The sequence below is a fragment of the Acomys minous genome (genome assembly GCF_964271855.1).
Source record: "Acomys minous genome assembly, chromosome: 15".
NCBI lineage: Eukaryota > Metazoa > Chordata > Mammalia > Rodentia > Muridae > Acomys > Acomys minous.
This window is the reverse complement of record NC_140497.1, coordinates 60,395,358-60,423,036: the sequence shown is the minus strand read 5'-3', so window position 1 is coordinate 60,423,036 and position 27,679 is coordinate 60,395,358. Positions and strand designations below refer to the sequence as shown.

Below are 27,679 nucleotides of genomic sequence, written 5' to 3'. Positions count from 1 at the left end.
CATGTGACCAACAGACAAGACACTGCTCCCGTCAGACGCTCCTGGACCAACATATCCAAGAACTAGGCCTCTGTGTTGCCTGGCAACTGAGCTACCGTTGCACATGCGCAGAAGGCCCTGTTCGCCCTTGGCCCGCCCCTGGAGCGTTAGAAATCGCTAGCCAGAGCTGGCTGGCTCCCTCTGCCAGCCTGGAGGAAGTTTGGGGCCTTGACCCCTAGTAAGGGGCACAAGAGAACACCATGCAGGTGAGGGTCGGGATGGTGGGGTGTTAATGGTGTGGTGTGTGTCGTTCACAGGGTTCGGTTCTAACATTTGTTACTGGTAAATGCTCTTTGGTGCATCTGCGTCTAGTTTTGAGAGACTGCCATTTTTCTACGGTCACGAGTCTCATGTGAGACTGGAGGAGAAAGTCAGTTGTTCAGGATTGCCTTTTACCCCTGGTTCCTGGAAATTCAATTGCTGTACTATTTTTGAATTAAGAAAGAAGTGGTATTGGCCCAAGTGGATTCAATTTAACTGTCCTCTCTCATTTACATCCTTTGAAAAGGAGGTGAAAGAGGGTATCCATTGGCCTGTGAGATGGCTCAGTGGGTTAAGGTGCTTGCAGCCATGCCTGATAACCTGAGTTTGACTCATGGGACCTATATGATGGAAAGTGAGAAGCAACTCCTGCAGGTTTTCCTGTCTCTGTCTCTGTCTCTGTCTCTGTCTCTGTCTCTGTCTCTGTCTCTGTCTCTGTCTCTGTCTCTGTCTCTGTCTCTCTCTCTCTCTCTCTCTCTCTCTCTCTCTCTCTCTCTCTCTCTCACACACACACACACACACACACACACACACACACACTTAAACCTTTTTTTTTTTAAAGTTAAATTACAGCCATACATTTCAAGATTTGGTCTGGGTAATTTCTCAGGGTGATTTTTATTCATGAGTTCTTTATTTTATTTTATTTTTTTTAGTTATATGAGTGTTTTGCTTGCATGTATGTCTGTGCACCAGGAGATGCCCATGGAGTTTTGAAGAGGGTGTTGGATCCCCTGGAACTGGAGTTACAGATCGTTGTGAGTCAGCATGTGGGTGCTGGGAATTGAACCCAAGCTCTCTCAAAAGCAGCCAGTGCTCTGAACCACTGAGCCATCTCTCCAGGCCTGTGTGTTCTTTATCATGAAGTTTCCATTTCTCCTCCCCTGGTCTCTCCATCCCATTCTCCCTCCCTCCCTTCCTCCCTCCCTCCCTTCCTCCTTTTCTCAGAGTAAAATCCTCACTTTCTGACATAAGAAATAGTTTTCTCTTCCTTGCTCCCTACTGAAGTGCTTTGGGTTTGGGTGGTTTACATACTTTGAATGGCTGTGTAGACCATACAGTTATTAAGCTACTTTAAACACAATTCACATGTAATCGAGTTCTTTCCCATTAGACAGTTGTTAGCAAGTACATTTGTACGGTTAGCTTGGCAGTGCAGTCTGTCCTGCTTTGCATTTGCTTTTCAGGAATTCCGCTGAAGTGAAACCAACAGGAAGCAACCGTGTATTCACCTCTTTGCCCTTATTATCATTTTTGTTAATTTATTCAACAGCTACTTCTTAGTGTTTTAAACATGGGCCTGTTCTATAAGAGCATATATGAGAGACTAATAAAGATAACTGCAGCATGGGAAAAATACTATTGCCCATTTGTGAAGATAGATTATAGTCCCTATTTCTGTTAGATAACATCTCATGAATAACTCCGAAAGCTAAAGGGAAGGGCACAGTCAACCACTGTTATATTAAGTCACATTGGCTGGACGAGTTGGCGCACGCCTCTAATCCCAGCCCTCAGGAAGACAGAGGCAGGTGGATCGCTGTGAGTGCGAGGTCAGCCTGATCTACAAAGCAAGTCCAGGATAGCCAAGGCTACACAGAGAAACCCTGTCTCGGAAAAAACAAAAACACAAAATAGAACAAAAAAAGTTAAATAAGAGCTATTGAGAAGTTTGAATAAATCCGTAAGAACATATTATCATGACTTTCTTGAAGACTGCTTTATCAAGACATACCCAAGTCAAATTCAGTCCAATGCACGAGGGCCGTTCTTTTACATTAACCATACCGTATCAGATGCAACAGCCAAGATGGCCTCTTGTGATGGGTAGAAGTGGCTATGGTCTAATTCTTTTCGGTCATCTCTTTTAAGAAGTTTAGCGATGCTGAAGGAAAGAATGTGCCAGGTGAGTGTGAAATGAAGAAAGACTTCTTAATAGACAGTGGTAGGAGCTGGTGCAATGGTTCAGTGGGTAAAGGTGCCTGCTACTTGCCTCCAGTGGTGCAAGTCTTGTGGCCTGAGTTTAATCCCTGGGACCCAGGTAAAGAGAATGCCCTCTCACTTCCACATGTAGGTCATGGCACATACAATAAACACACACACACACACACACTGATGACACTTGGCCAGATTAATATACTGAATAAAAATAAAAATGCCTAGACTAGGAACTATAGGAGAAGCTTCTAGGAAGTCTTCTAAGAGAATCAGAGGGAGCCCCTAAAAGTGTCAGAGGTGACATGATAGAAAGAAAAAAAATTACATCAAAATCAATGAGAAATCAAAACCAGTAGAATTTTAAGGTGCCTGGGACCTTAGAATAGGCAGGAGACCAGACACTGTCACCCCAAACCTCTCCAGCATAAGAATTATTTTAAGCTGGTGACACATGAGAAACTCTGAACATAAAGAAATCGTCCTTTTGAAGAGGTATCTGTGATATTTCTCTCTCTCTCTCTCTCTCTCTCTCTCTCTCTCTCTCTCTCTCTCTGTGTGTGTGTGTGTGTGTGTGTGTGTGTGTGTGTGTGTGGTGTGTATACCAGAAAGCTGACTTGAAGTCATGATGATGGGGTGTTATCTGTAAAGAGGGTGCCAACTTAGGCAGGTGTAAATAAGCTCCTCCTACTTCCCTGCCTCACGCCAGAATTTGCCTCACTGACTTCTTTGTTTCAGTGAAGATAGTAGTGAACTTGGGTTTCAGACCACCCTTTGAGATTTTTCTCACTGTGACATACATCTTAGCAAATTTCTGTTTTACTGCGCTGTGGCCCAGAAGTTTGTCCCCACCCCCACCCCCACCTGTTTTGTAAGCATAAAAACTTTTTCACAATTGCATTTTGGTCTCGGGTACCATTTGCAGAGTGAGTGAGAACTGAAGGCTATGATGTATCCAAGGACAGGAGACAACCAGAGGATGAAGCAGAACGCCACGGGGGGAACTCAAAGGAGGTTGTCCTGGAGCTTAGTGGTCAGGGATCAAACCTGCCCCTCAGGTGGGCTTGGCTCATGGCAGCTTTCCCGTGGATTTACAACCAATTTTCCCGAATTCTCACCAATAAAACTTCAAAGAGAGCAAGGGGAACGCAGACAAAGGTATAGAGCGTATAAAGAACAGGCTGCACAGTCACAAGGCCGTGAAGCAATGACTTGAGGAGTTTCCAGTGTTGGAGTGGACAGAAGCCAGCTGCGGGCCAGTTGTGCTTACTGTACTCCAAAAATGCCTATAGGAAGCACTTGAAGGAAGACCATAAAACTTTTACAAAGGTACTTCTACATACTACAATAAAAAATGCCCGTTTATCATAATACCAGAAAGAACATAATATAAAGGAATAAGCTAATGAGACTGAAGACTTATGTGAACAAAACTATAAAGCAACTCTGGCAACAAGACATAAAAAGTGAAAACACACCCACGTGTGTGGATGGGCACACTGACTGTTACCTGCCTGTGAGGCATGGCTTTGAAGATGAATGCTTGCCTCCGTTAAGAGAAAAGGTATAACATCAGTTTAATTAGGCTAATGAGTTTATTAATAACTTGAAATAAAACTGAAGTGATATAGATTCACAATTTACCTCGGCCCAGCCCATAGCAATGCTACAGTTGATATAAAAGCTACGAAATAGGGGCTGGAGAGATGGCTCAGAGGTTAAGAGCACTGTCTGTTCTTCCAAAGGTCCTGAGTTCAATTCCCAGCAACCACATGGTGGCTCACAACCATCTATAATGAGATCTGATGCCCTCTTCTGGCCTTCAGGTGTACATGCAGGCAGAGCACTGTATACATAATAAATAAAATCTTTAAAAAAAAAAAAAGCTGTGAAATATGTATCCACATTAGATCCTGTGGTGTGTCTGAGCTACCATGGTTGTTCTCTGGGGAGATATCTTTCTCCTGGGCTCTCGGGTGCCCCCTTTTCATTCCTAACATGTTATCTTCTTGAGTAATCCAATTACAAGGATCCTTGTTCTATCACTAATGTCAAAACTCAAAACTATTGACAGCAATCTATAGATTCAGTGGTTTGGGTTTTTTGTTTGTTTTGTTTTTGGTGGTATTTTTGTTTGTTTTGGTTTGGTTTGGGTTTGGTCAAATTCTAGCATTAGTTTTGCAAGCATTGAAAAGCCCACCTTAGCCAGGCACAGTGGCACACACCTGTAATCCTGACACTCAGGAAGGCAGAGGCAGGTGGATCTCTGTGAGTTCGAGGCCGGCCTGTTCTACAAAGTGAGTCCAGGACAGCCAAGGCTACACAGAGAAACCTTGTCTTGAAAAACACCAAAACCCAAAACCAAAAAAGTACGTGGGATCTCAAGGGTAGACTCAGAAAGCACAGGCAAGTTGGAAAGTCCTGCGAGGATGGTGCGGCGATGCACACGATGTGGCTGTTCTTCTTATGCTGTACCATGTGTCTATAAAGGCCGAAAATGGTCATCCTTATATTATGCATTTTTACAAGGTAAAAAACAATTGATATTTGGGCATGGTGGCTTGTAAGCCAGCTTAGGTGACAGAGTGGGACTTCATATGTTAAAAAAAAAAAAGGTTGCCAAAACCCTGAAACTAGATAAGCCATGGGCTTAGGGGAAAACAAAGTACTATTCTGCCATTCTGCTACAGTCATAGATCAGTGTCTTGCTCAGCCATCATCAGAGAAACTTCCTCCTTCAGTAGATGGAAAAAAGTATAGAGACCCACAGCTAGACAGTGTGCAGGGAGAGAGAAACGTTGGAACACTCATAAATGGGATGTGTAAAGGAATTTAAATTCAGACCATGGCTGCTCTGGCCAGAGATCACATCCAAGGACCTTCTAGGTCTGTGTGATCCCGCTGGAATACAGATGACACCTTTCATCTCAGGAGACAGAGGCAAGCAGATCTCTGAGTTCAAGGCCAGCCTGGTATACAACAAGTTAGCAAAACGTAGGCCTAGGTGTGGTGGTACATGCCTTTAATCTTAGCACTCAGGAGACAGATGCTGGCAGATCTCTGAATGCTTTTCAGTTCTGTTCAGACAGTTCAGTTGAATCAATGGGTTTTGAGGCAGTGCTGTGCAGTGGAGGTGAGTTTGTGGCAGTTTCATCCGTGGAATTCAGAGGGAGCTTTTTTTTTTTTAAACTAGGAGAGTTTTACAGAACGAGGTTGAAGTGAGAACAAACTAGCCACAGGTGAAGACAGAGTGAGCCAGAGAATGAGAAGGAGCCAGAAGATTAGAACAGATGGCTAGAGTTATTCAGTCAAGCAGAACAATTCAGTCAGAAGCTGAGAAAAGCCAGATTGAATCAGTCAGTGTGGAGAGGAGTTTGATCCAGAACAGCTGAGTTGAACCAGCCAGCAAGAACTAGAAAGGGTGAGCTAATTCAGCAATAAGTCTCAGAGGCTGAAAGCATTGTAGGCCTAGATTAGATTGTACAGATGCTAGAAGCTTCCACGGCTAGGCCTAAGTTAGCAATAAGCCTCCAAGACGACAATTAAATCAGGCAAGTAAAAGCTACTTTTACAGGGATGTCTTCATCAAATCCTTCCCTTTAGAGCTCTGGGAAAAGGAGACAGAAAGATTATAAAAGCCAGAGAGGATGGAAGATACCAAGGAAACAGCGTCTTCCAGATGCAGCAGGACTGATGCACATGTGATCTCACAGTGTGGCAGCAGGCACCTGGCCTACACAAGTCCAGCCAGAAGGGCTCCCAGCACTGAGAAGGGGAAGGGCAAGTGGGTAGGCGCATCCCTAAGCAAGAAGCTGTTTCTAGTTGACAGCTACTAGCAAAGAAAAAAATTAGTTTTCTCAATGGGTATGTAAGACATACTTAAGGGCGGGCCCATGCCCAGCTGTAGAGGGCAAATGCCAAGCAAACTCAGTGGAATGTTTGGAGATGATTTTCTTCCATACTGCTGTTTGGGGGCTTAAAAAAAAAAGCTATTGCCCTCTTGCTTATATATTATGGTTCTTGACTTTGTGTTATTATGGAGTTTGTTTTGTGTATGTGTCCCTGCGTTTGTGTTTATCATGTTTTTTTTTCTTTTTTATTATTCTGGTTTTGTTTTTGCCTGTTTTCTAAAGTTGGATGGGTTGGAAGAATCTGGGAGGATTTGAGGGAGAGGAAATAATGATCAGAATATATTGTATGAAAAAAGGCTATTTTCAGTTAAGAAATAAAATAATAATAAGGGGCTGGAGAGGTGGCCCAGTGGTTAAGAACACTTACAGCTCTTCCACAGAACCTGGTTTGGTTCCCAGCACACATATCAGGATGCTCACAGCCACATGTGACTTCAGGAAATCTAATGCTTTCTGCCTCTGTGGACACTGCATGCATATGGTGCACATAGATTCACACAGGTGCACACGCATGCACAATACACAAATAATAAATAAATCTTGAAGCCAAAAAATAAAATCACTTTTGCACACTGCTCAGGCCCACAGCTCTAGCCAGGTTGTACCCTGCTGGGTCGAAACCTGCATGCCACCCAGATGCTGGCTTGCCACTCTTCTGTCACAGACCCCAACACCATAGTCATTGAAAACAGGGCACTGATGCCCATCAAATATTACTTAGAGTGTTTTCTCCTAGAGAGACAGTGATATGCGTATTGTGGGCAAAGCCATTGTTCAAGGTCATTATTTTCTTCAAAAACTATGAAATTGAAGAAAGATGATAGGACCTTGATGTATGTCATTCTCTACATTTTTAATGTCTGAAAAGCTTTAAATGTAAAATTCCATAAGCCAAGGAGAAAAAGAAATGCACACACTGCAGAGTCACTAAGTCCCAGTTCACATAGGATTGTAAGCTGTAAGCTGAAATAAACCCTTTCTTTCCCAAGTTGCAAGTGATTGTCATGTTTCCCAGAGCAACAGAGGCCTGACTAGCACAGCAGACATGTCAGCACCTGCACTGTGTGTATGCCAGTGCCCTCGGAGGTCAGTCGATGATGTTGGATCCCCCACAATTGGAATAGGGATGATTGTGAGCCACCATGTGAGTGCTGGAAACCTAACCTAGGTCCTCTGCAAGAGCACAGTGCTCTTAGATACTAAGTTGTCTCTCTAGCCACAGTTTCTGACATTTTAAGCTGCTAGTTAATAAATCATTTCTAGCATGTCAGAAAAACATATTGTTTTTGACATTGAAATAAAACATTTTTGCACTAAAAGAACAAAACTCATTAAAAAAAAAGTAGAGCATGTGAAAATTCAAAATATCTATGAATGAGGGTTTTTTAAAATAGGGTCAATAAAATAGGAATAGGGAAATATTACAAAGAGGTTGAGGAATATTTGGAGAGAAGTTTTCTAGAATTGTTAAAAGACACTATCCCACAGGATCTGGATCGTGACTCAGGTCACCAGGCTGGTGTGACCAGTGCCTTTAGCTGAGGATTGACACGTCCTGCTAATCCAAGCGTGCAGTCCCATTCTTGTTGGGAGAAGTAGGTCTGTTCTCCAAACCTCGGCTGTAGAGTCCGGGAACAGCTTTGTGGATGTGGACGTGCGGCCTCCCGTCAGTTTTATCAGCACAGTTCACAGTGCCCAACTAGGCTAACGGCCTCTTTCTTTTTGTGTAGGATCCAAATGAAGATACAGAATGGAATGAAATTTTAAGAGATTTTGGTATTCTTCCTCCAAAAGAAGAACCGAAAGATGAAATTGAAGAGATGGTGTTACGCTTACAGGAGGAGGCAATGGGTACGGCGAGCATTTGGTGGCTGCATGAAGGGGACAGTGCAATGAGGGGAGCAAAATGTGTTCCGTGAACGGAGGAGAGGGAATTAGACACCATTTACTATAAACACTGATGATCTTCTCAAAGTTAGGAGACTGCCACCTCAAATGGCTGATTTGTATGTTGAAAGGCACATGTCAGCTAACATAAACTATAAGGCCTTGAAGTGGATCTAAACATTTTTTTTTTATCCCAAGTGTGGGATGTGAAACAGACTTGTGTGAGGGTGTGCAGTGTTTGTCCACTGGAAACAGACTTGTGAGAGGACGTGGTGTTTGTGTACTAGAAAAGGAACAGCCTCTTGCAGGGGCATGGTCTTTGCCCACTGATAAACATCCTAGTACAGACTCTGACTGTGTGTGTGTGTATGTGTATATATATATACATATACATATATACATATATATATATTCTCTGAGGCTAGGCTTTTTGTTTTTGGCATCGCTTCCTGTCATTTGGCTGTTCATTGCTCTGCTTCGAGATGCTCCTAGAGAGAAACACTCCAGAGAACACGTCAAAGTTCTGGATTCCAGCGGCTCAGCTGCAGCCATGACATTGAATGCTTGGTGCATTTCAGCACCAGAGTGCCAAAGCACCTGTGTGTTATGTGTGTGTTATTCACACACACACAGGAAGGACTCTTAACAAGTACACCATCACAAAAGTTTCTTTTGCCACGGGGATGCCTCAACTGACTAACTATTCAGAGTATGGATCCTGGCCCAACAGCAGCTTTTCTGGAGCACCATTCCTAGGTAGTGCCAGAGTCCACAAAGGTCTCTTTAAAACCAGGATCCCTGGGTAAGGTCTCACAGGATGAGAACCTCACCATCTGCTCTCTCTCACATTTATGGCCTCTTTTTAAAAGCATATTGTTATTGCACGCATATATGTGTATACACATATATTCCTAATATAGCTTGTTCAGTCTCTATACTATTACTTACTTGTATGTATGTTCTTAGGGCTGAGCATTTGGTGTAGGCTTTGAACTTTTACAACCTTATTTTATTTGGGGTTCTTTAATACCTCCATTCTAACCCACCTACCCTAGATAGGAGAGAAAAGAGGCTAATGGGGCCTGAAGTAGAGCCTTTTAGACTCAGTTACTTGGATCGATCCCACTCTACGTTGCCAGGAGTCCAGCAGACTGGTTAAATAGCAAACCAGCAATTTAGCAACAATTGACTGCAACCACAGCAGCTGGAACTCAGAGCCTCAAAGAGTTGTCTGGAGCATTTCTTTCTAGGAGTATCTCAAAGTAGAGCAATAAATAGCCAAACCATGCCAAAACCAAAAAGCCAAGACTCTGGTTTGGGGCATATATATCCTCTCAGAATGTGTGCTATGATGTTTATCAGCTGGCAAAGACCATGCCCCCATAATAGGCAGTTCCTCTTCTAGTGGACAAACACCAGGTGTACTCCCACAAGTCTGTTTCCAGTGGGCAAACATGGCACATCCTCACACAAGTCTGTTTCACATCCCACATTTAGAATAAAAACAAAAACATGTTTATATCCACTACAAGACCCATATAAGAATATGTAGATATTTTTCTATAATGTCACCCTACTTTGAGATTACCTTTTGGGGGGGTTGGTTTCCTGAGACAATGTTTCTCTGTGTAGCCTTGGCTATCCTGGAGCTCTCTCTGTAGACCAGGCTGGCCTTGAACTCATAGAAATCTGCCTGCCTCTGCCTCCCGAGTGCTGGGATTAAAGGAGTGCGCTACCACTGCCCAGCCTATATAGTTAGTATCTTACTCAATAGTTCCAGATTTTGGGGGGAAACCTAAACTTGTGGGATCTAATTGATTTTCCCATCTACTCTCGAAAGTTTCCTGTCAGTTCTGTGAACTTTGCGGGGATCAAAAATGCTAATATTAATTACAGCTTATGTAATATGCAACCCATGTTTTGGCTGGTTATTGCAGGTTTGTTAAAGAGTCTGTTCATCTCCATCACCTAAGCTGTTAGGGTTGTGGGTTTTGGGTTTTTGTTTATTTCGTTGGTTTTCTAAATGTTAATTATAAAGTAAAAATAATGTTTGGACAATTTGATTACCTAAAATTTATGTTTTAGTGAAACCATATGAAAAGATGACACTTGCACAGCTCAAAGAAGCTGAAGATGAATTTGACGAAGAAGACATAAAAGCCATAGAGATATATAGGTACAGTATTGTCTTTCTGTGGCATTTTACATGAGAAACTGGCCGATAGTCTTATTAAGAATCTATATGATGCCATAACTTGCTTTTTTCTTGCTGTTTTCACGATTCTGCCTTTGCTGTGATAGTGTGACTCTGCCTAGCCACCACATGGGCATCTTTGGGTTTATCCTACTTGAAATGAATCTAATGTATTGGATTTTAAACTTGTGTCTTTAATCACATTTTAGAATCAATCAGCCAGTAATTCTGAAAATGTTCTGAGTGTTTTCTCTGTGTCTTCTGCCTTCAGGGACTCCCACAGTAGTACCCTGACGTGCTGGACAGTGGCCCGCAGGCTCCTTAGGCTGTGTTCTTTCTTCTTCATTTGTCTTTTAAATCTGTTTCTGGATCAATAATAGCAACAGTCCTACCTTTTGCCTTTCTGAGTCTTTCTTTTGGTTGCTTGAATTTGTGACACCCTCCGTAGTGTTTTCCATCTTAGTAAATTTTCTTGAATTCCCTGGAGGGTTGTTACCTGCAGCCCTTGTAATATGAAACATGCAGAAATTTTTTCTCAAGGGCTCAGATATTTGGACATTTGGTCTCTGTTTAGTGATGCTGTATGGGGAAGTAGTGCAGCCTCGGTGGAGAACTGTGTCACAGGAGGGGGTGGCTGGGTGGGGGAGGGGTGGGAAGTGGGGGTGGGTGGTGGAGGGAGGTGGAGGGGGTGGCCAAGGAGAGTCCATGGCCTTGCCCTGCTTCCAGTTTGCTCTCTCTGCCTTGGTGCTTGCAGGTGAGGGGGTGGTCGCTCAGCTTCCTGCTCTGGCCTTTGGCTGCTATGCCTCCATGCCAGCACCCTTCCCACCATGATGGACTCTTAACCCTCCCGACCGTAGGCCCAAGTAAACTCTTCCTCTAATCAGTTGCCTTGGGCATGGTAGCCATAATAACTACCAAATAGATGAACTTTGAAAAATCTCATAAGAGAAAGAACAAGTCAGAAAAAGGCTCTATAAATAGAAAGAAAATTATTAGATACAAGATATTGAAATGAACAAATAGGAGGTGATCATAGTGGATACAGGATTTATTTGTGGTCATCAAAAAGTTAATTGGGACTGGAGAGGAGGCTCAGTGGTTTAGAACACTGGGTGATCTCCCAGGGCCTGGTTTCATAGCATGCACATGGAGGCTCACCGCCATCTCCAGTTTCAAGGGATCGATCGGATGCCTTCTTCTGTCTTCCATGGGCACCAGGCACATAGTGGTACACAGATATACATGTAGGCAGAATACCCATACACATAAATAAAATGAAAGTCATTTAAAAGATGTTTTCAAGGACGCTGGAGAGATGGCTCAGTGGATTAGAGCACTGTCTGCTCTTCCAGAGGTCCTGAGTTCAATTCCCAGCAGCCACATGGTAGCTCACAACCATACACTCTGGAATCTGATGCCTAATCTGATGCTGTCTCTGGCAGGCAGGTGCACGTGCAGCTAGAACACTCATATATAAATGTAAATAAATAAAATCCTTTAAAAATGCTTTCAATTGTATTGTGGTGATGATTTATTAACTTTTTTGGTTTGGTTTGGTTTGGTTTTCAAGACAGGGTTTGCCCATGTAGCCCTGGCTGTCCTGGAACTCCTTTTGTAGACCAGGCTGGCCTTGAACTCAGTGATCCACCTGCCTCTTCCTCCTAAGTGAATAAAGGAGTGCTGGGAAGTTCCTTAACTTTTTGATCCATCTGCTGCCCCTTTCTTAAGCAGCTCTTTCCTAGGCACTGACTGTGGCCTGGGCACTTTTCACTAGACCTACATAACTTTAGAATTCTGGAGTGTGTTTTGTGTGAGTCAGGGATCTGTGTGGAAGACGCACAGGACACCTGAGGACTGTGGAGGAATGTCTGGGTGGATATAACAACTATCAATAAAATGCTGTTTGGCCAGTCAGCTGGGCAGAAGGACAGGAAGTGGAAGGCAGGACTTCCTGGAAAGGGGGCAGAACCAAGTATTGATGATTGAGAGGGAGAAAGAAGAAGGTTGACAGTTGACAGGGAAGGAGGAAGAAGCGTCTGAGGATCAGATTGGCAAGTGCTTGGGATATATGTCCGTTACGAGGTTTAGAGTAGTTTATGTTAGTTTATGAGTAGATTAGAGTCTGTTTAGATTCTGCCTGGCATAGTGCTGGCAGCTTTAAAGGATGTTTCAGACTCTGTGTCAGTTATTGGCTTCCTAGGCTGAACTGATACAATTTATTGTAATAGAGGACTAAGTTCCAGAGAGAGACACAGCATTCACACTCTTTTCTCATTGGTTACAGTCTAGTCTTACAAGGAAGCGTAGTCTTTCTGCAAGCCGCAGAAGAGGAATCTACAATGATACTTGGGTTCTAACCAAGCCTAAGTGTACGATAAAGAAATGACAAATATCTTACTCAAGAAATTAGAGATTAAAAAATGCTGGACTTTGGTGGCACACACCTTTAATCCCAGCACTTGAGAGGCAGAGGCAGCCGGATCTCTTATGAGTTTGAGGCCAGCCTGGTCTACAGAGTGAGTGGAGGACAGCTAAGGCTACACACAGAAACCCTGTCTCAGAAAACCAAAAAGAAAAAGAAAAGAAAGAAATTAGAGACAAAAATGCCACTGGGTAGGTAACCAGCTATGAAGCATCAAGTGAATTACATCAGACGCCTTGTAGCTACAAGGAAGAAGAAAAGTATAAATGTGGCAATTAACATATCTATAGTATATTTTTTGACAATTACCCTAAACTATCCTCTTTGACATATGTTCCTTTTTCTCTTGATGCGTGTGACAGTAGCACAGGAGCTGGAAGAGTGTCCTGCAGCAAGGATCCCAAATGTGTTTCAGCTTCTGCTAACACACCCACAGGATATTTGAGTTCAGCACTAAATTAAATGGAGAAAGCAGTGGGGAAAATAAAGGGAAAAAAGTCTAAAGCATCCATTGAAGTGGTCTCAACCTAGAATTTACGTCATAATTCTGGAGCCATTGCTCTGGCAGCAGTTTCTCCCCCTGAGATTGTTGCTAGGGAGCCTGGCTCCGCGTGCCAGCAATTGTCATTGTGCCTCTCTGAGTCTTAGAGTAATTTGATATCTGGGCCAACAATTGGAATCTAGATTCCCCAGTTTCTGGATTGCGGCAAAGAAAGCCTTGGCAGACCAGTTTTGCCATGTTGTTCTGGGAGTCATTCCTGGTTGCCCAGCCTAGAGCTCACTCCTCCCGCCTTTCCAGCAAGTTTGCAAAGCGCTTAATTTCCCAGATTGAGTTCCTTTGTGTTTAAAAGAGCTAGAGGGCTTTCTGTCTACGTGTGCAAACCACAGTTGATTTGATCGTTAAGTGAAAAATGCAGGCCGCTGAGCAGTCTTTCTGACGGCAGGACTGACGGCCATGTGCTAACTTTTCCAGTGAGAAGGTGAGGGAAGTGAGGGGGAGGAGAAGGCGATGGTTGCACCAATAAGAAGGTGCCTCGCAGCATCCCAGCTCTGCGTCATTATTCTCTTTGGGGTTCACTGTGTTCGGCTCCAGGCTCCATCGTTACAGAAAGTGAGTTTTCATCTGGCATGCTTCTGACCTGGGAAGTGAGGCCAGTGAGTTCTAAAGCATGAGCAAGAGTTTTTGTTTGCTTTTTTAACACAAGTGTGGTCAGGGGTGCACTGTGGCACATGGGGCCACAGAGGGGTCATACCTGAACAGGTTGAGAATCAAACGCAGCAAGAGGACTTTGTAGTGGGTTCTGTGGGAAAGGACTGGCATAGGTGGGCTCTGGGCAAGGTCTGTTAGTCATCTGGTAGCAGGTTCTGGATGACTAGGGCAGGGAGCCGCATTAAAAAAAAAAACCAGCAGGGAGCGGGGAGGTGATTGAAAGCAGGCATGGTGGTGCATGCCCAACGTCCCAAACAGCTGGGAGGCTAAAATGGGAGGATTACCTGAGCCCAGTGTTTTGACAGAAGTCAGAGGGAGAGGGAGAGAGAGAGAGAGAGGGAGAGAGAGAGAGAGAGAGAGAGAGAGAGAGAGAGAGAGAGAGAGAGAGAGAGAGAAGGGGATAGCAATGAGGGGAAGGGAGAGGGAGAAGAGGGAGAGAGGGTCAGGAGAGGGGGACAGGAGGAGAGGGGGACAGGAGGAGAGGGGGAGAGGGAGAGGGAGAAGGGGAGAATAAAGAGCCGCGGAGGGTGTGCTTTCAGAGCTGGCTGGCTTGCGTTTGAAGAACGTGTTGTCTGGCTAGTTCTGCAATGAGTATTCCCTAAAGGATTAGCAAGGTTCTAGATGCCAGGTCATCAAGAACGCAGAAAATGAGGGCAGTGAAACGGCTCACTGGGTAGAGGTGCTTGCTGCCAAGCCCCGTAACCCAATTTCATTCCTTGGAACTCACCTGCTGGAAGGAGAGAAGCAACTCCTGCAAGATGCACTCTGATCTCCACATGTGCGCAGTGGCATATATGTGCACACCCAGTTGGGCCTGCATGCGTGCACACATATATACATATGGTAAAATGTGATGAGTTGTAAAATAATACAGATTATAAAAAGATGGAGTTAAATACAGAGACACACAAGCAAGTGCCTGCAGCTGTTCTTTTCTACTTTGGGGCTTCTTCTTCTTTTTCTCATCCTTTGTACCCCACCCCACCCTGGTTTCACCTCCTAACACAAGATAGAAGAGAAACAACAAAAAAGGGGGGCGGGAGAGATCACTGAATCTAATTTCTTTTCCAACGTTTATGCGTCCTAGCTTCTAGACCAGCCTCTTTAACCATTTCTCCCAGCCGTTCCTCCCTTCAGTTCCAGAGCAGTCTGCTTGACACGGTCCCTTCTCCCAGTACGAGCAGCTCCACACTGTAACAACTGCTCTAGCCTGTCCGCCCAGCATGGCCTGCCCTGGCTCAGCTTTCTCCTCATAGTGTGCTCTGCAACCGCGCTTCCCACTCTGCAAGCCCAGCTCTGCACCCACTGCCTTCTCTTCTCGCTCTGTTCCATCTCGGTCAGTCCCTGCTGGCTTTTAAATGTCCCCTCCTGTTCCCAGAAGTCCAAGAGGCAACCAGCCTCGGAGGTCATAGAGTCAGGCAGTTCTGGGGGCTAAGAATTGTTAAAAGGGCCATTTAAGAAGCAACTAGGATAACAATAGAGATGTAATCTGAATAAATTCATTAAATTGAAGAAGAAGAAGAAGAAGAAGAAGAAGAAGAAGAAGAAGAAGAAGAAGAAGAAGAAGAAGAAGAAGAAGAAGAAGCAGCAGCAGCAGCAGCAACTGGGGAGCCTTTAAAGGGAGAGGAGCACAGGATAAATCACACTCCACTCACCCTAGAAAACTTCCGTACAGGAACTTTCAGGTGTGTTGTAAACTACTTGAGGTTTCTTAATAAATCCAAGCATGGCTTAATCATCAACGTGTGCAAATTTGAGTTACTAACCAAGGTTTAACATTCTATATAGGTGAATAAATAATGAATAAAAGTTTACCAAATTCTCCCGTGTGCCACACATCTTGCTGAAAAACTAATGCATCATGTTTCTTACTGCTGTGGTACTATGCCTGACAAACACCGCCTAAGGAAAAAAAAAAAGGCTTATTTTGGCTCATTGACAGCAGCGTCCATCTTGGTGGGGAGGCCATGGCAGCGGGAACTCCAGGACGAGCACATAGAGATGATCACTGAAGCTCAGCTCTGAGTCCTTTTAAGGCAGCCCAGAACCCCAGCCAATGGAACAGCGCCAGCCACTCAGGGTTCATGTCCCCTCCTTAACCGAACCTTCCAGAAATGCTGCCCCCTCCCAGCCTATGCAGAGGTTGCCAGTGAAGATTACCTGTTGGGCCACTTAATCCCCAGCAATCTCTGTGGCCAGGTATTAGTGGTTTATGTCACAAAGAAATAGGGGACATGGGGCTGGAGAAATGGCTCAGTGGTTAGGGCACCGCCTGCTCTTCCAGAGGTCCTGAGTTCAATTCCCAGCAACCACATAGTGGCTCACAACCATCTATAATGTTATCTGATGCTCTTTTCTGCAGATAAAGTACTCATATACAATAAATAAATCTTAAAAAAAAAAAAAAAAGAAATAGGGAATGTGGAAACTAGGGAAGTTAAATAAGTCGCCCGAGTTCATGCTACTATGAAGTGCTGGACCAGACATTTAAAGCTCTGCTGCCTCTGCCTGGAATGCATTTATCTTAATAACAGACGATTCTAGATGGCCGCAGAGGCTTTGGACTGCATAGCAGCTTGCCGTTTTTATAGGCATATAACTGGGGATAATGACAATACTGACTTCATCATCACGTTTTTGCAAGGACTAAATTAGCTAATGTACTTAAAGTGGTGCCTGGCAATGCAGCAAGCACTCAGCAATAGTGCTATGACTCAGAGTATTCCCTGATAAAGGTTGTTGTTGTTATTTGTTTGTTTGGGTTTGGTTTTTTTACACAAGAATTTGCAGGGGAGTGGAGGGCTCAGAGGTTGCGAGCCCTGACTGTTCTGCCAGAGGACTCAAGCTCAGTTCCTAGCACCAACCTGATGGTTACAACCATTTGAAATTCCAGTTCTGGGGAGTCTGATACCCTCTTGTGGCCTTTGCAGACAGGAATGCAGTGCACAGACATACATGCAGGCAAAATACTCATGCAATAAAATAAATAAATAATAATTTTGTTTTTTTAAAAAAAGAAGGAAAAAAGGAAAGAAAAAATAATTTGCTGGCCTAATACTTAAAAACCAAATACCTAAACAGTAGGTATTGTTGCATGAAAAAACGTTTCCTGGAGACAGGGAACAAATGCCATCTACTCACCCCAGATAGAGAACCCACAAGAGAACAAAGTATGGATACCAAAGTCCAGTTTGGTGAACCAATGCATTTTATTGGGGTTAATTAAAGGAACACAAATGCCTCAAAAGAGAATTGCATCACCAAGGCCCACCCCATCGTTGGTGATAGCTCACAAAGCAGGTCAGGAAACCTGGATCAAACTGCACAGCCTTCAGGCAGCTCAGTGGGTTGGAGAGTGACCTTTCAAATGTTGATCAATAGATACAAACCTCTTCCAGGTAGCCTAACTTGTTTTTGTTTCTTCCAGACAGCTGGTCTGGTCTGAGAGTCTTACTCTAGCAGGCAGGGCCTAGGGTGGCTGGTCTATTTCAGGGACTTCCTGAAGCTGTTCTTGAGGGTTTTTCCCCCCTTTCCTGCTTAAGGAGTTTCACTGCAGGGAAGAATGTTTCAATCTCAGAGGAAATTGTTACACAACACCTAGTCTTAAGTAAAAATAATTTCAAAGTCAATAGATGATATACATACCATAGTACCAATTTTCATACAAAAAGAGAAATGGCTTTATAAGCTTTTTAGTGGTTATTTGGTCATTCTCAGTGTTGTGTACGGGCATCACATTGGTTACTCTTAATTCTTATTGGATATTGATTGACCTATAAGAATATACACCTTGGTTCAGCTGTTAAGAGTGCTCTCTGATCTTGCAGAGGACCTGGGCTTAGTTCCTAGATTGTTCATAATTGCCTGTAACTCCAGTACCCAAGGAACCAGAGGCCTTTGGCCTCCTCAGGCCCATGCACACACCCGGAACACACAAACTCACAGACAGACAGACAGACAGACAGACACACACACACACACACACACACACACACACACAGAGAGAGAGAGAGAGAAAGAGAGAGAGAGAGGGAGAGAGAGAATAAATACACAAAGGCAAGAGACTATGATACTTATGTAGCATTTTTGTTTTAATTAGAGAAAAGCGGCTCCAGGAATGGAAAGCACTTAAGAAGAAACAGAAATTTGGGGAATTGAGAGAAATCTCCGGAAATCAGTATGTGAATGAAGTCACAAATGCGGAAAAAGACTTGTGGGTTGTAATCCACCTATACAGATCGAGGTAATTACTGCAATTGCTGGAATGTTGGTGTCGTGATGCTCTAACAAAGCTCCCAGCTTTAGGGCCTACGATGCCTCCACGAGGACTATTTCAGAAAAAGATACACGCATTACACGTGAATATAGTATAGAATTTTTATCTTTAGGGATTAAGTATGCTGCAATATTTTCATTTCTCATCTGAAGAATGTCACATTTGTAAGAAAAATTATCACTGGTAATTAAAACCTCCTATATCTACCTCCCCCCAACCCCCCTCTGCCCCGCCCCCTGCCCCACTGAGCTGACCTCTAACTCAGCCAAGGATTGCCTTGAACCCCCACTCCTCCTTCCACTCCCATGAATTCTGAGATTAGTGTGCACCATCATGTGTGCTTTATGACGCGCTGAAGATCAAACCCAAGACTCCATGCGTGTTAGGGAAGCGCCCTACCAACTGCGCAGGCGTGTGACTCTTGCACCTGTGAGCTCTCAATAGCGTGTAAATTTCTAGTTTCTGACTTCTTAAGTTTCCTTGGCTTCCTGAGTCTTATGGTCTCATGTCCCTGTCTCCCTTCTCCCTCCCCAAGTCCTCCCCCCCCTTCCCTGTCCTGGCTTCCCTCCAAGGGCAAATGTTTAAACCTCGAGGAAATAACTTCATAGCAAGGTCTCATTCTTGGTGTTGGTATTAGAAAAGGGGGGGAAAAGTTGTTAGGTTGGAAAGGTAGACAGGCCTGGATGCAGTGTCCTAGCCTGTGCGATGTGAGCGGAATGTGAGCAGAAGTACGGAAGTCAGAAGCGTCACAAAGCTCCTAGCGTTTGGGGTGTCAGGTCATACAGTGTGCAACCACCGTATGAGGCAGCTTCCTGCGCTGGAGAGGAAGGCAGTGTCCAAATCGTGAAGACCTTCTAAAGGTGGAGAGCGGTGAAAGAGGAGGGAGTTGATGTGACTCCATTACCGAGTAGACACCTAGAGAGATTTTTGGTCTGAGCCAATTTAAGAAATATTGAAAAAAAATATCAGTTTTTTTCTTTTAATTTGGGCATGGGGTTGGGTGGGAAGGGGAAATGAAATCTATTAGCTGCTTTAAGAAACATTTATAGCCAGGCCTAGTGGCACACGCCTTTAATCCTAGCGTCCAGGAGGCAGAGACAGTCAGATCTCGGTGAGTTCGAGGCCAACCTCACTACAGAGTGAGTCCAGGACAGCCAAGGCTACACAGGGAAGCCTGGTCTCAAAAAAAGAAAGAAAGAAAGAAAGAAAGAAAGAAAGAAAGAAAGAAAAAAGAAAAAGAAAATCAGCAACCCCTCAAAATTTACATTTAACTGGGAGACAGAAGAGATAAGTCAGAGAGGTTAAAGGGAAGTTAGTAGAACGTGGTATCACAGAAACCAAGGAATGAGAGAGCATCCTAAGAGCAGAGGCAACCGAAACACAAGAGGCTGGTTTTTGAGGACTCCCCTCCCCTGTGCCTTTTCATCTTAATTGTGACTACAGGAAAGACTGTGGTCATTAGAAAGGGGTGTGCCGTTATAAGGGTTTGCTTTTTTTTTTTAAAGCCTAAGATTTATGAACTTTCATATGTTTACATGAAATGGAAAAAGTCTTTGAAGAAGGGAAAGTGAAAACACAGGAGAGAGAAGTAGACTAAAACCAGACTATGGACAAAGGTGTGTGATGCTCACACCACTGCAGCAGTGGTTTATTATTCTTCTTCCCAGAGTTCCAAAGAGCCTTCTCATAGGCAGCCAAACAGGAATCCTTCCCCCAGGTGAAATCCCTCAAGAGGTAATCGCACACAGGAGGACAAGTCTCGAGGAAGGGAGGGGCGCATTCTCATAGCAGTAAACACGACTAGCTAACCAAGATAAACACAGACATGGAAGCTGCTAGAAACAGGACATGAAACAGCAAGACAGGCAGGCAGCCCTGTCGGGCCTGGTTCCTACAAAGGTGGAGGTTGGGGGGGGGGGGGGGTGGCCCTGGGCTCACCTGCTAAAGCAGGAGCGAAGGGGTGGGCTGAAGGGTGGGTGGGGTAGGAAGAACTAAAAGCTGGGTTCCTGCTCTCAATCAGTTTTAACTGTTAGATGAGAAATAATCCTGGAGACTGGGATCCAGGATGCGGAAGACTGTGTGCGAAATTTGTTAGGGTCAAGAACGTCAAAGAAGGCTCAGATGGTGGGCGTGGTGGCTCTCACCTGTAATCCCAGCACTTGGGAGGCAGAGGCAGGTGGATCACTGTGAGTTCGAGGCCAGCCTGGTCTACAAAGAGAGTCCAGGACAGCCAAGCCTGTCCTGTCTCAAACCTTGTCTCAGAAAAAGAAAAAGAAAAACAAAAACAAAAAATCAAAACCAAACAACAAAAATGCCTGAGATAAGGAAGTCCGTATATGAGCACCCATGAAATGAAGTTGAGTGACACAAGAATTGGATCCCTTTATTTCAGCTCAGGACTACTGCCGCAGGTTCCCTAGACGTGTCCTGTTTTTCCATGGTGTCCTATGGCCTTTTACAGGATCTAGCTTAGAGTGATGTTAAGTGGAACATAGTTTACCTAAATTAGGTAGCAGTTTCTCATTGTGCTAAGCATCCTTCCCAGGCAATAGTGCTACTTCCAATAAAACCCAGAGGATGCTAACACTGCCCGTCTTTGCTGAAGGTCGCAGCATAGAGTACGAATATGCTTTAGTATAGAAAGTGAAGATCTATTGTTGCAATCAAGAGGTTTCGCTAATTTCACTAACTAAGAGGAGCAATACTGTTTGAAGTATACTGTGTGCATTTTCTCTTTTAGTGTCCCCATGTGCTTGTTGGTTAATCAGCATCTCAGTGTCCTAGCAAGGAAGTTTCCAGAAACTAAATTCGTTAAAGCTTTCGTGAACAGCTGCATTCAACACTACCATGACAACTGTTTACCAACAATTTTTGTTTATAAAAATGGCCAGATAGAAGGCAAATTCATCGGAATTATAGAGTGTGGAGGGACAAATCTCAAGCTGGAAGGTAATGATGTTATTTTTTAAATGTTTACAGAACTAGCAAGTGGAAACTTCTCTAAACGAACAAGTATGAAAGTTTATTTCTTTGAAACAAAGTTTCCCCCTGGTTTTTCTTCTCCTATTAAGATTTTAAAAGTTATTTTAGTGTTTATGAATGTTTGCCTGTGTGTGTTTGTGTCCCTGTGTCCCCGTGCATGCCCAGTGCCCTCGGAAGCCAAAACCAGGTGTTGCATTGCCTGGCACCGGAGTTACCTGCCCTCATGATCTGCCCTGTGGGTGCTGGGCTTCTGAGCTCCATTCATTTTCCCAGCCCCTGTTCAATTCCATGTTTAAATCTCTCCAGATGAGCTTTCCTGTTGTCAGGCTTATAGTAATACCTTGTGCTTAAAATTCTTAATGGCGTCTGTCTAAAATCCCTTTAAAATGTCAGTCACCTAGTTTAGAATCCAGTCCACCTCTGCAGCTCCTCCTCAGTTCTGTGTAAGGTCGGCGTCAGCCGGGCTGGGCTGTCACTACAGACCAGACAGACCTCTGTGCTCCCACTTCCTCATTTGGTCTTTCCTTTTTACCTAAATTCCCCACCTTCGTCCTCCTGGTCCAAACACTACTCCTAAGGCTCGTCTCCTTTCCATTTCTCCTACCATGTACTCCTCGACTGATTAAGACTTCCCCGTCTCTGTGGACTCTCTGGCCTGTGAGTTCTCTGTTTCACCCACTCACAGGGTACACTGTTTGTTGATGGCTAATTCCCTAGGGATCTCCATCTTTGGGACAGGCGTGGAAAACCGGTTTTCTATTATTTTCCTTTCTAGAGCACACAGCACAGGTTTTTATATTATTTACTTTAAAAAAAAATGATTTTCACCCCTAAAGCCATCCCTTTGACTCTTCCAGGCCTGCGTACTGTTTTATCCTATTTTATGAAGCAGAATTCTTTTCTTTAGCATCATCACGTTGGTTCCACCAGTCACTGACACCAATGTTCACATTGTGTTGCCGTAAGTTTCATCCATCTCCACAGCTCTTATCACCTTGTGTAATGCAACTCCAGACCCATTAAACAGGAACCCTTTCTCCCACCCCTGGAAACCACCAGTCTACGTTCTGTCTTTATGAAGCTGATGATTTTAGACGCATACAAATAGGATAATACTGGGTTTTTCCTCCTTTGTGCCTGCTATTATTTAACATGATGCCCTCAAGGTGCATCCCTTCAGGAAGTGCCATGGTTTCCCTATTTTAGCACTGACCAGTGTCTCCATAGGCCACATGGCAGGTATACATCCTTCATCAATGGATACTTGCATTGCTCTTACCTTTTGGCTGTTATAATGCTGTTCAAACATGGCTGTATGGACCATCTGTCCAATGACTTGGGCAACATACTCAGAATTATATTGCTAGGCCATATAGTTATCCTATATTTCTGTTTTAGGGACTGAATCATTTTCTTATACTCTAGCCATAATGTATATGTGAATATACATGTATGTATTTTAGCACGCACGCTCACACGCATATATATGCACACATAGAAATGTTGGGAATGATGACATTATAAATTGACTATTCAGTAAATGATAGTATATCATTCTGGAATTTGTTTTCTTTTTAAGTTCAACAATAGTTTTTCAAACTTCTTCCCTTCATATCTTATTTAATAACTGTAAATCTTCTCTTTCTCTCATTAAATACACCTTAATTTATGTGTTTGTCACTCTCTGAGAGAATGTGAGCTGATTGCAGTTTTCTAATGACAAGTCTTCTGTGACCACCCTCGTGCCCAACTGTGAAAAATCTCTCTTTGGGTTTTAAACTTTTTAACTCCACTAGGGAAGTGTCTGTGATGGTGTCAATTGTCAACTTGATAAAAGCTGGAATCAGCTGAGAGGTGCACATGTCTCTGAGGGGATTACTATTATCATGTTGAGGCGGAAGGCCCATCTACTGTGGGTGCTGCCATTCCCTAGGCAGCGGGCGCTGCGGTGTATGAGTGGAGAGGCCAGCTGAGCACGTATGTACCCACTGCTTTCCCCTGACTGCAGACGTAATGGACAGTACTGGAAGTGTGAGCTAAGGTTCTACCAACGATAGCATTGATTTCTCCTCTCATCAGCCCTGGAGGAGAGTTCTCACTTACCCATATCTCTATCAGGTCTTAGAATTGCTATGCTGGTGTGATTTTTGTCAAGCTGATTCTTTTTAGATATGACAAAATATGGTTTTTAAGAGTATGGAGACATGCCTACCACGTTGGATGCCACTTATTGTTTTTAAATTATCTGTATTATCAGTAGGCCCAGCTAGCAATCAATCAAGACACAGACACTTGTTATATTTTAAGATAGCCTTAGTTAACCTGGGGCAGGGCAGATATCAATCCTCTAAACTACCTTCCATTGTGGGGCAGGCTTGGGATCCCTGCTTCAATCCCATGCCATCTGCTTCTAATAACATGTATCAAGCTACCTCCCATCCATAATCCCAATTACTTGTTAATGTTCTTCATCTGGGCCACATTCTCCATCCAGGCTGGCCATGTGCTTCTCCTCCAGCTAAGCCATGGTGGCCTTCCTCTCCTCTCCTCTCCTCTCCTCACGTCTCCTTCTTCCTCATGGCCAGCCTTTTTTCTTCTTCCCAGGATTCCTCTCTCTCCTAGGCCAATCTATCTCCTTTGCCTTGCCCATGTACGATGGCTTTTTATTAATCAAAAGGTGGGTCACAGAGACAGCAAGCAGTAATTAGTATCAAAATACATCAGACCACCCCCCAACATCGATGGATGGACAGTGTTACTTTTTTGGTTTTGGCAGCACTGAGGATCGAACCCGGAGCCTTGTGCATAGTAGACAAGAGCTCTACCTCTGAGCTGTAATGCCATTGCTACAAAACATCCTGGCACTATTTAAATTTGGGATGCCAGTGGGGTTAAGCAGTCTTTGGTAGATGTTGGTCATTTGGTCTCTTCTATTTGCTTTGTCCGTTTTTCAGTTGAGGTACAGCAGTGTATGAAGTTCCACCCACTGCCCTATGGCACCATTCACAGGTTCTCAGTAGCTTACCGCGTCAGATTTTTTTTCCAGGGTATATGTGATTGAGGCCAAGCTCTCCACCACTTTCAGGCCAACATTTTCTTTATCCTTGATACAGACTCTGGCTTCAGATTCTTAGGCATAAACTATATTTCCTCTGCTTCTCAAATAGCTGAGGGTTTAGGTGTGCATACTGAGTTCTGGCTTTATTTTAATAGTCAGGCAAATGTTATATTGCCATAGTCAAATGTATTTACCTTTTTATATTGTACTTATCTTGCTTTTAAAAACCATTATATAGGTATATATTTTTTCAAGGTAGAAAAGGGTATCACTTATATATTGTTTATTTGTTTGTTTGTTTGTTTGTTTTCGAGACAGGGTTTCTCTGTGTAGCCTTGACTGTCCTGGACTCCATTTGTAGAGCAGGCTGGCCTCGAACTCACAGCGAACCCCCTGCCTCTGCCTCCCAAGTGCTGGGATTAAAGGTGTGTGCCACCACCACCTGGCTCACTTATATATTCTTATAATAGTTTTATATTTAGCTTAGGTCTTAAATAACATTGTAATGAAGTATTAAAAAGGATGGGTTTAATTTTAATTTAATTCTGTTGCTCCAATGCCATTTACTGAAATTTCATTTCCTGCTGTTTTAAAATTTATTTTTAGTCTGCAAAATATGTATAATATGAACTTCCACAGTCTTGCTTTTCTTGACTTATTCTACACATTTCTTTTTGAGATGGGATCTTGCCCAGATTGGCCTTGACCTTGTAACCCATCTGCTTCAGCATCTCTAGTGGCAGAAGTATAGGCACATGCAGCCTGCCTGGCAGTTTCCTTCCCTTCTGAGGCCGACACATTCATCCACAGATGTGCAGGCAGGTCTCTCCTATAAGGAGTGCTGCTACTGTGACAATGAGTGGACAGACACCAGCTTCAATTCCTGTCTCCATCCTTCTGCCAATACCCAGAACTGCAATTTCCAGATCATACTGTCATTCTACTTTTTTTTTTTTTAAGAAATTGACACAGTTTTCCATACTGGCTGTACCACATTACACTCTGCTCCACAGTCAGTACACAAAGCTCTTAAGTTCTCTCTGATCCTATCAACACGGGCTAGTTTTTGTTTTCAAAAATAGCCATCCTGGTGCATGGAATGAAGTGTTTTCTGTTTCTGCTATAACTTTTATATGCTTAAATTTATTTCTGAGATCTCTACTGTGTTCTTGTTTGTTTGTTTGTTTGTTTTGTTTTATTTTGGTCTATCCTTATATTAATAGAACACTGTAGTTAGTATAGCATCATAGTAATATAACTAAATATAATCAAGTCTATGAAAATCATGTATTTATTAGAATATTTATAGATTAGCTGTTATAGTGAAATCCTAGTGGGGAGGGATGGCTCAGCAGTTAAGAGGACTAGCTGCTCTTCCAGAGGACCCAGGTTCAATTCCCAGGACCTAAATGGCAGCTCACAACTGTCTGTAGCTCCAATTCTGGGAGATTGGGCACCTTCACAGACATACATGCAGGAAAAACACCAATGCACATAAAATAAAAATAAATCTTTTATTTTTAAAATAAGTGATGTTCTAGTGACTGTTCCTATTTTGTTTTGTTTAAAATATACCACATTTTCCCACAACATTCTGCTTATACAGAATTTAGTTAATAAATGTAACAGAATGATAGATTTGCAGGGATAGGGCATTTAGAGACATCAACTTTATAATTTTTTATTGTCCATTGATCTAGTTTGGCATTTATATTTTTTCCAAAAAAAATCTCCCATTAAGTCTTGTTTTTTCAGATGTGTTGGTATGTCTGTCTTCCCAACAGGCCTCCGGATTCTTAAATATTGAGTTTTAATCTTTGTGAATCAGTTAGTTATTCTCTCCTGTGCCCATCTTGGTTTTGCAAGGATTTTTACTTTGTGTTTGCCCATCTGATGCCCAGGCAATGATGCTATCTTGTCAGTTTGGTCACAACCCATGTAAATTGTGTGTGACCGGATCTCTCCTTTATCTCATAAGCATTTCTCCAGCACCCAGTTGCTAATTGCTCCAAAAATGCAGTTTAGATTCTGATGGTCATCTCCATTGCTTTTGCTTTTCTATTCTTACCAAACTCCTTTATATATCCCCTATTTTTATTTTTCCTTAAGCTTATTCCACTTTTTCTTTCTTCCTTTTCTCTTTCTTTTCTTCTTTTTATGCGAGGGGGTTGGAACTTGTGGCAATCCTCCTGTTTCCACTTTTTAGATGCTGGGATTACAGCATGACCCACCACCACATTGACTCACCACCACTTATTAACTTTATAGTGTACACTTTTGACCTTCTTGTTTTCAGTCACTAAAAAAAAAAAAAGGTTTTTTATTTTATGTATATGAATGCTGTGTTTTCATGGACACCAGAAGAAGCAATCAGATTCCACTACAGTCGGTTGTGAGCTACCATATGGTTTCTGGGAATTGAACTCAGAACCTCTGGAAGAGTAACTAGGGCTCTTAACTACTGAGCCATCTCTACAGCCCTATTTTCAGTCACTTTAAGATGAACGTTAACCATTCCCCCCATTATGGATAGCCTTACCCAATGTAACTCTGATAGTATAATACTTTGTCATTCAGTTTAAATGTATCTTCTATTCCACATTTTTAAATATTTATCTGGTGTGTGTGCATGTTTGTGCGTGTGTGTGTGTGTGTGTGTGTGTGTGTGTGTGTGTGTGTGTTGGCGTGTCAGTGTGCGTGTAGTCAGAGGATAAAATTTAGAAGTCAGTTTTCTTCCTTCACATGAGGGTCTCAAGGATCAATCTCAGGTTGTTTGTCACACTTGCTGGCAAGCACCTTCACCCAGTGAGCCATCTCGACAGCCGCAATTTCACGCTAATTGTATCAAAGTCAGCTTCTATTTCATGTAGATGAGAAATTCATCTCCAGTTTCCCAAGATGTTTATCCAGTTTAATGATGGGTTTTCTCTATTATAGAACTTGAATGGAAACTATCAGAAGTTGGCGCAATACAGACTGACTTGGAAGAAAACCCCAAAAAAGGCATTGCAGATATGATGGTGTCTTCAATTAGAAACATTTCTATTTATGACAGTGATAGCTCCAACAGCGATAATGATGCCAAGTAGAACTAGTTAATAAATAGCTTTCAAGTATATGAACTGAATGCTTTATTTCCTATTGACTTTATAATAAGGTAAAATGTATAACTTTAATTTTATGAAAGAACTATAGCCTTCATGCCAATTCAAACTTTTCAGGTATTTAAGAATATTGTCTATTGCAAATATGAACTTTTACTCCTTATTTTTCTGTGACTTTTTTCTGACTCATGTTGCACAAAACAAACAAATGCTTGAAGTCCTCTGTGTAGCCTAATTACTTCCCGAAAGACCCATGGAAGGAAATAAATATGACTTCATAAAGTTAATACATTTTGTATGTGTGCACCTATGTGTATATAGGTGTGCATGCCTGTGAATGTGCATGTGGAGGTCAGAGGTTGACTTTGGGTGTCTTCCTTACCTGCCCTCCATCTTAATT

The 27,679-nt window shown here is 43.1% G+C and overlaps 1 protein-coding gene across 1 annotated transcript; it reads left to right on the top strand.

Moving 5' to 3' along the window:
- The first annotated feature begins 101 nt into the window (after positions 1–101).
- Positions 102–27,550, top strand: PDCL2 (phosducin like 2). The gene is made up of 6 exons (XM_084759349.1): positions 102–245; positions 7,877–7,997; positions 10,119–10,209; positions 17,959–18,102; positions 20,876–21,084; positions 27,113–27,550. Exons 1-6 carry the CDS (start codon positions 240–242, stop codon positions 27,262–27,264), a joined length of 723 nt encoding a protein of 240 aa, XP_084615475.1. The 5' UTR covers positions 102–239; the 3' UTR covers positions 27,265–27,550.
- Positions 27,551–27,679: the final 129 nt, after the last annotated feature.

What these genes read in the sequence shown, in the direction of transcription:
- PDCL2 (XM_084759349.1), top strand. An exon ending in ATCCACCTATACAGATCGAG is followed by an intron (nt 18,103 to 20,875) that starts GTAATTACTGCA and finishes TTTCTCTTTTAG; the next exon opens with TGTCCCCATGTGCTTGTTGG. An exon ending in GACAAATCTCAAGCTGGAAG is followed by an intron (nt 21,085 to 27,112) that starts GTAATGATGTTA and finishes TCTCTATTATAG; the next exon opens with AACTTGAATGGAAACTATCA.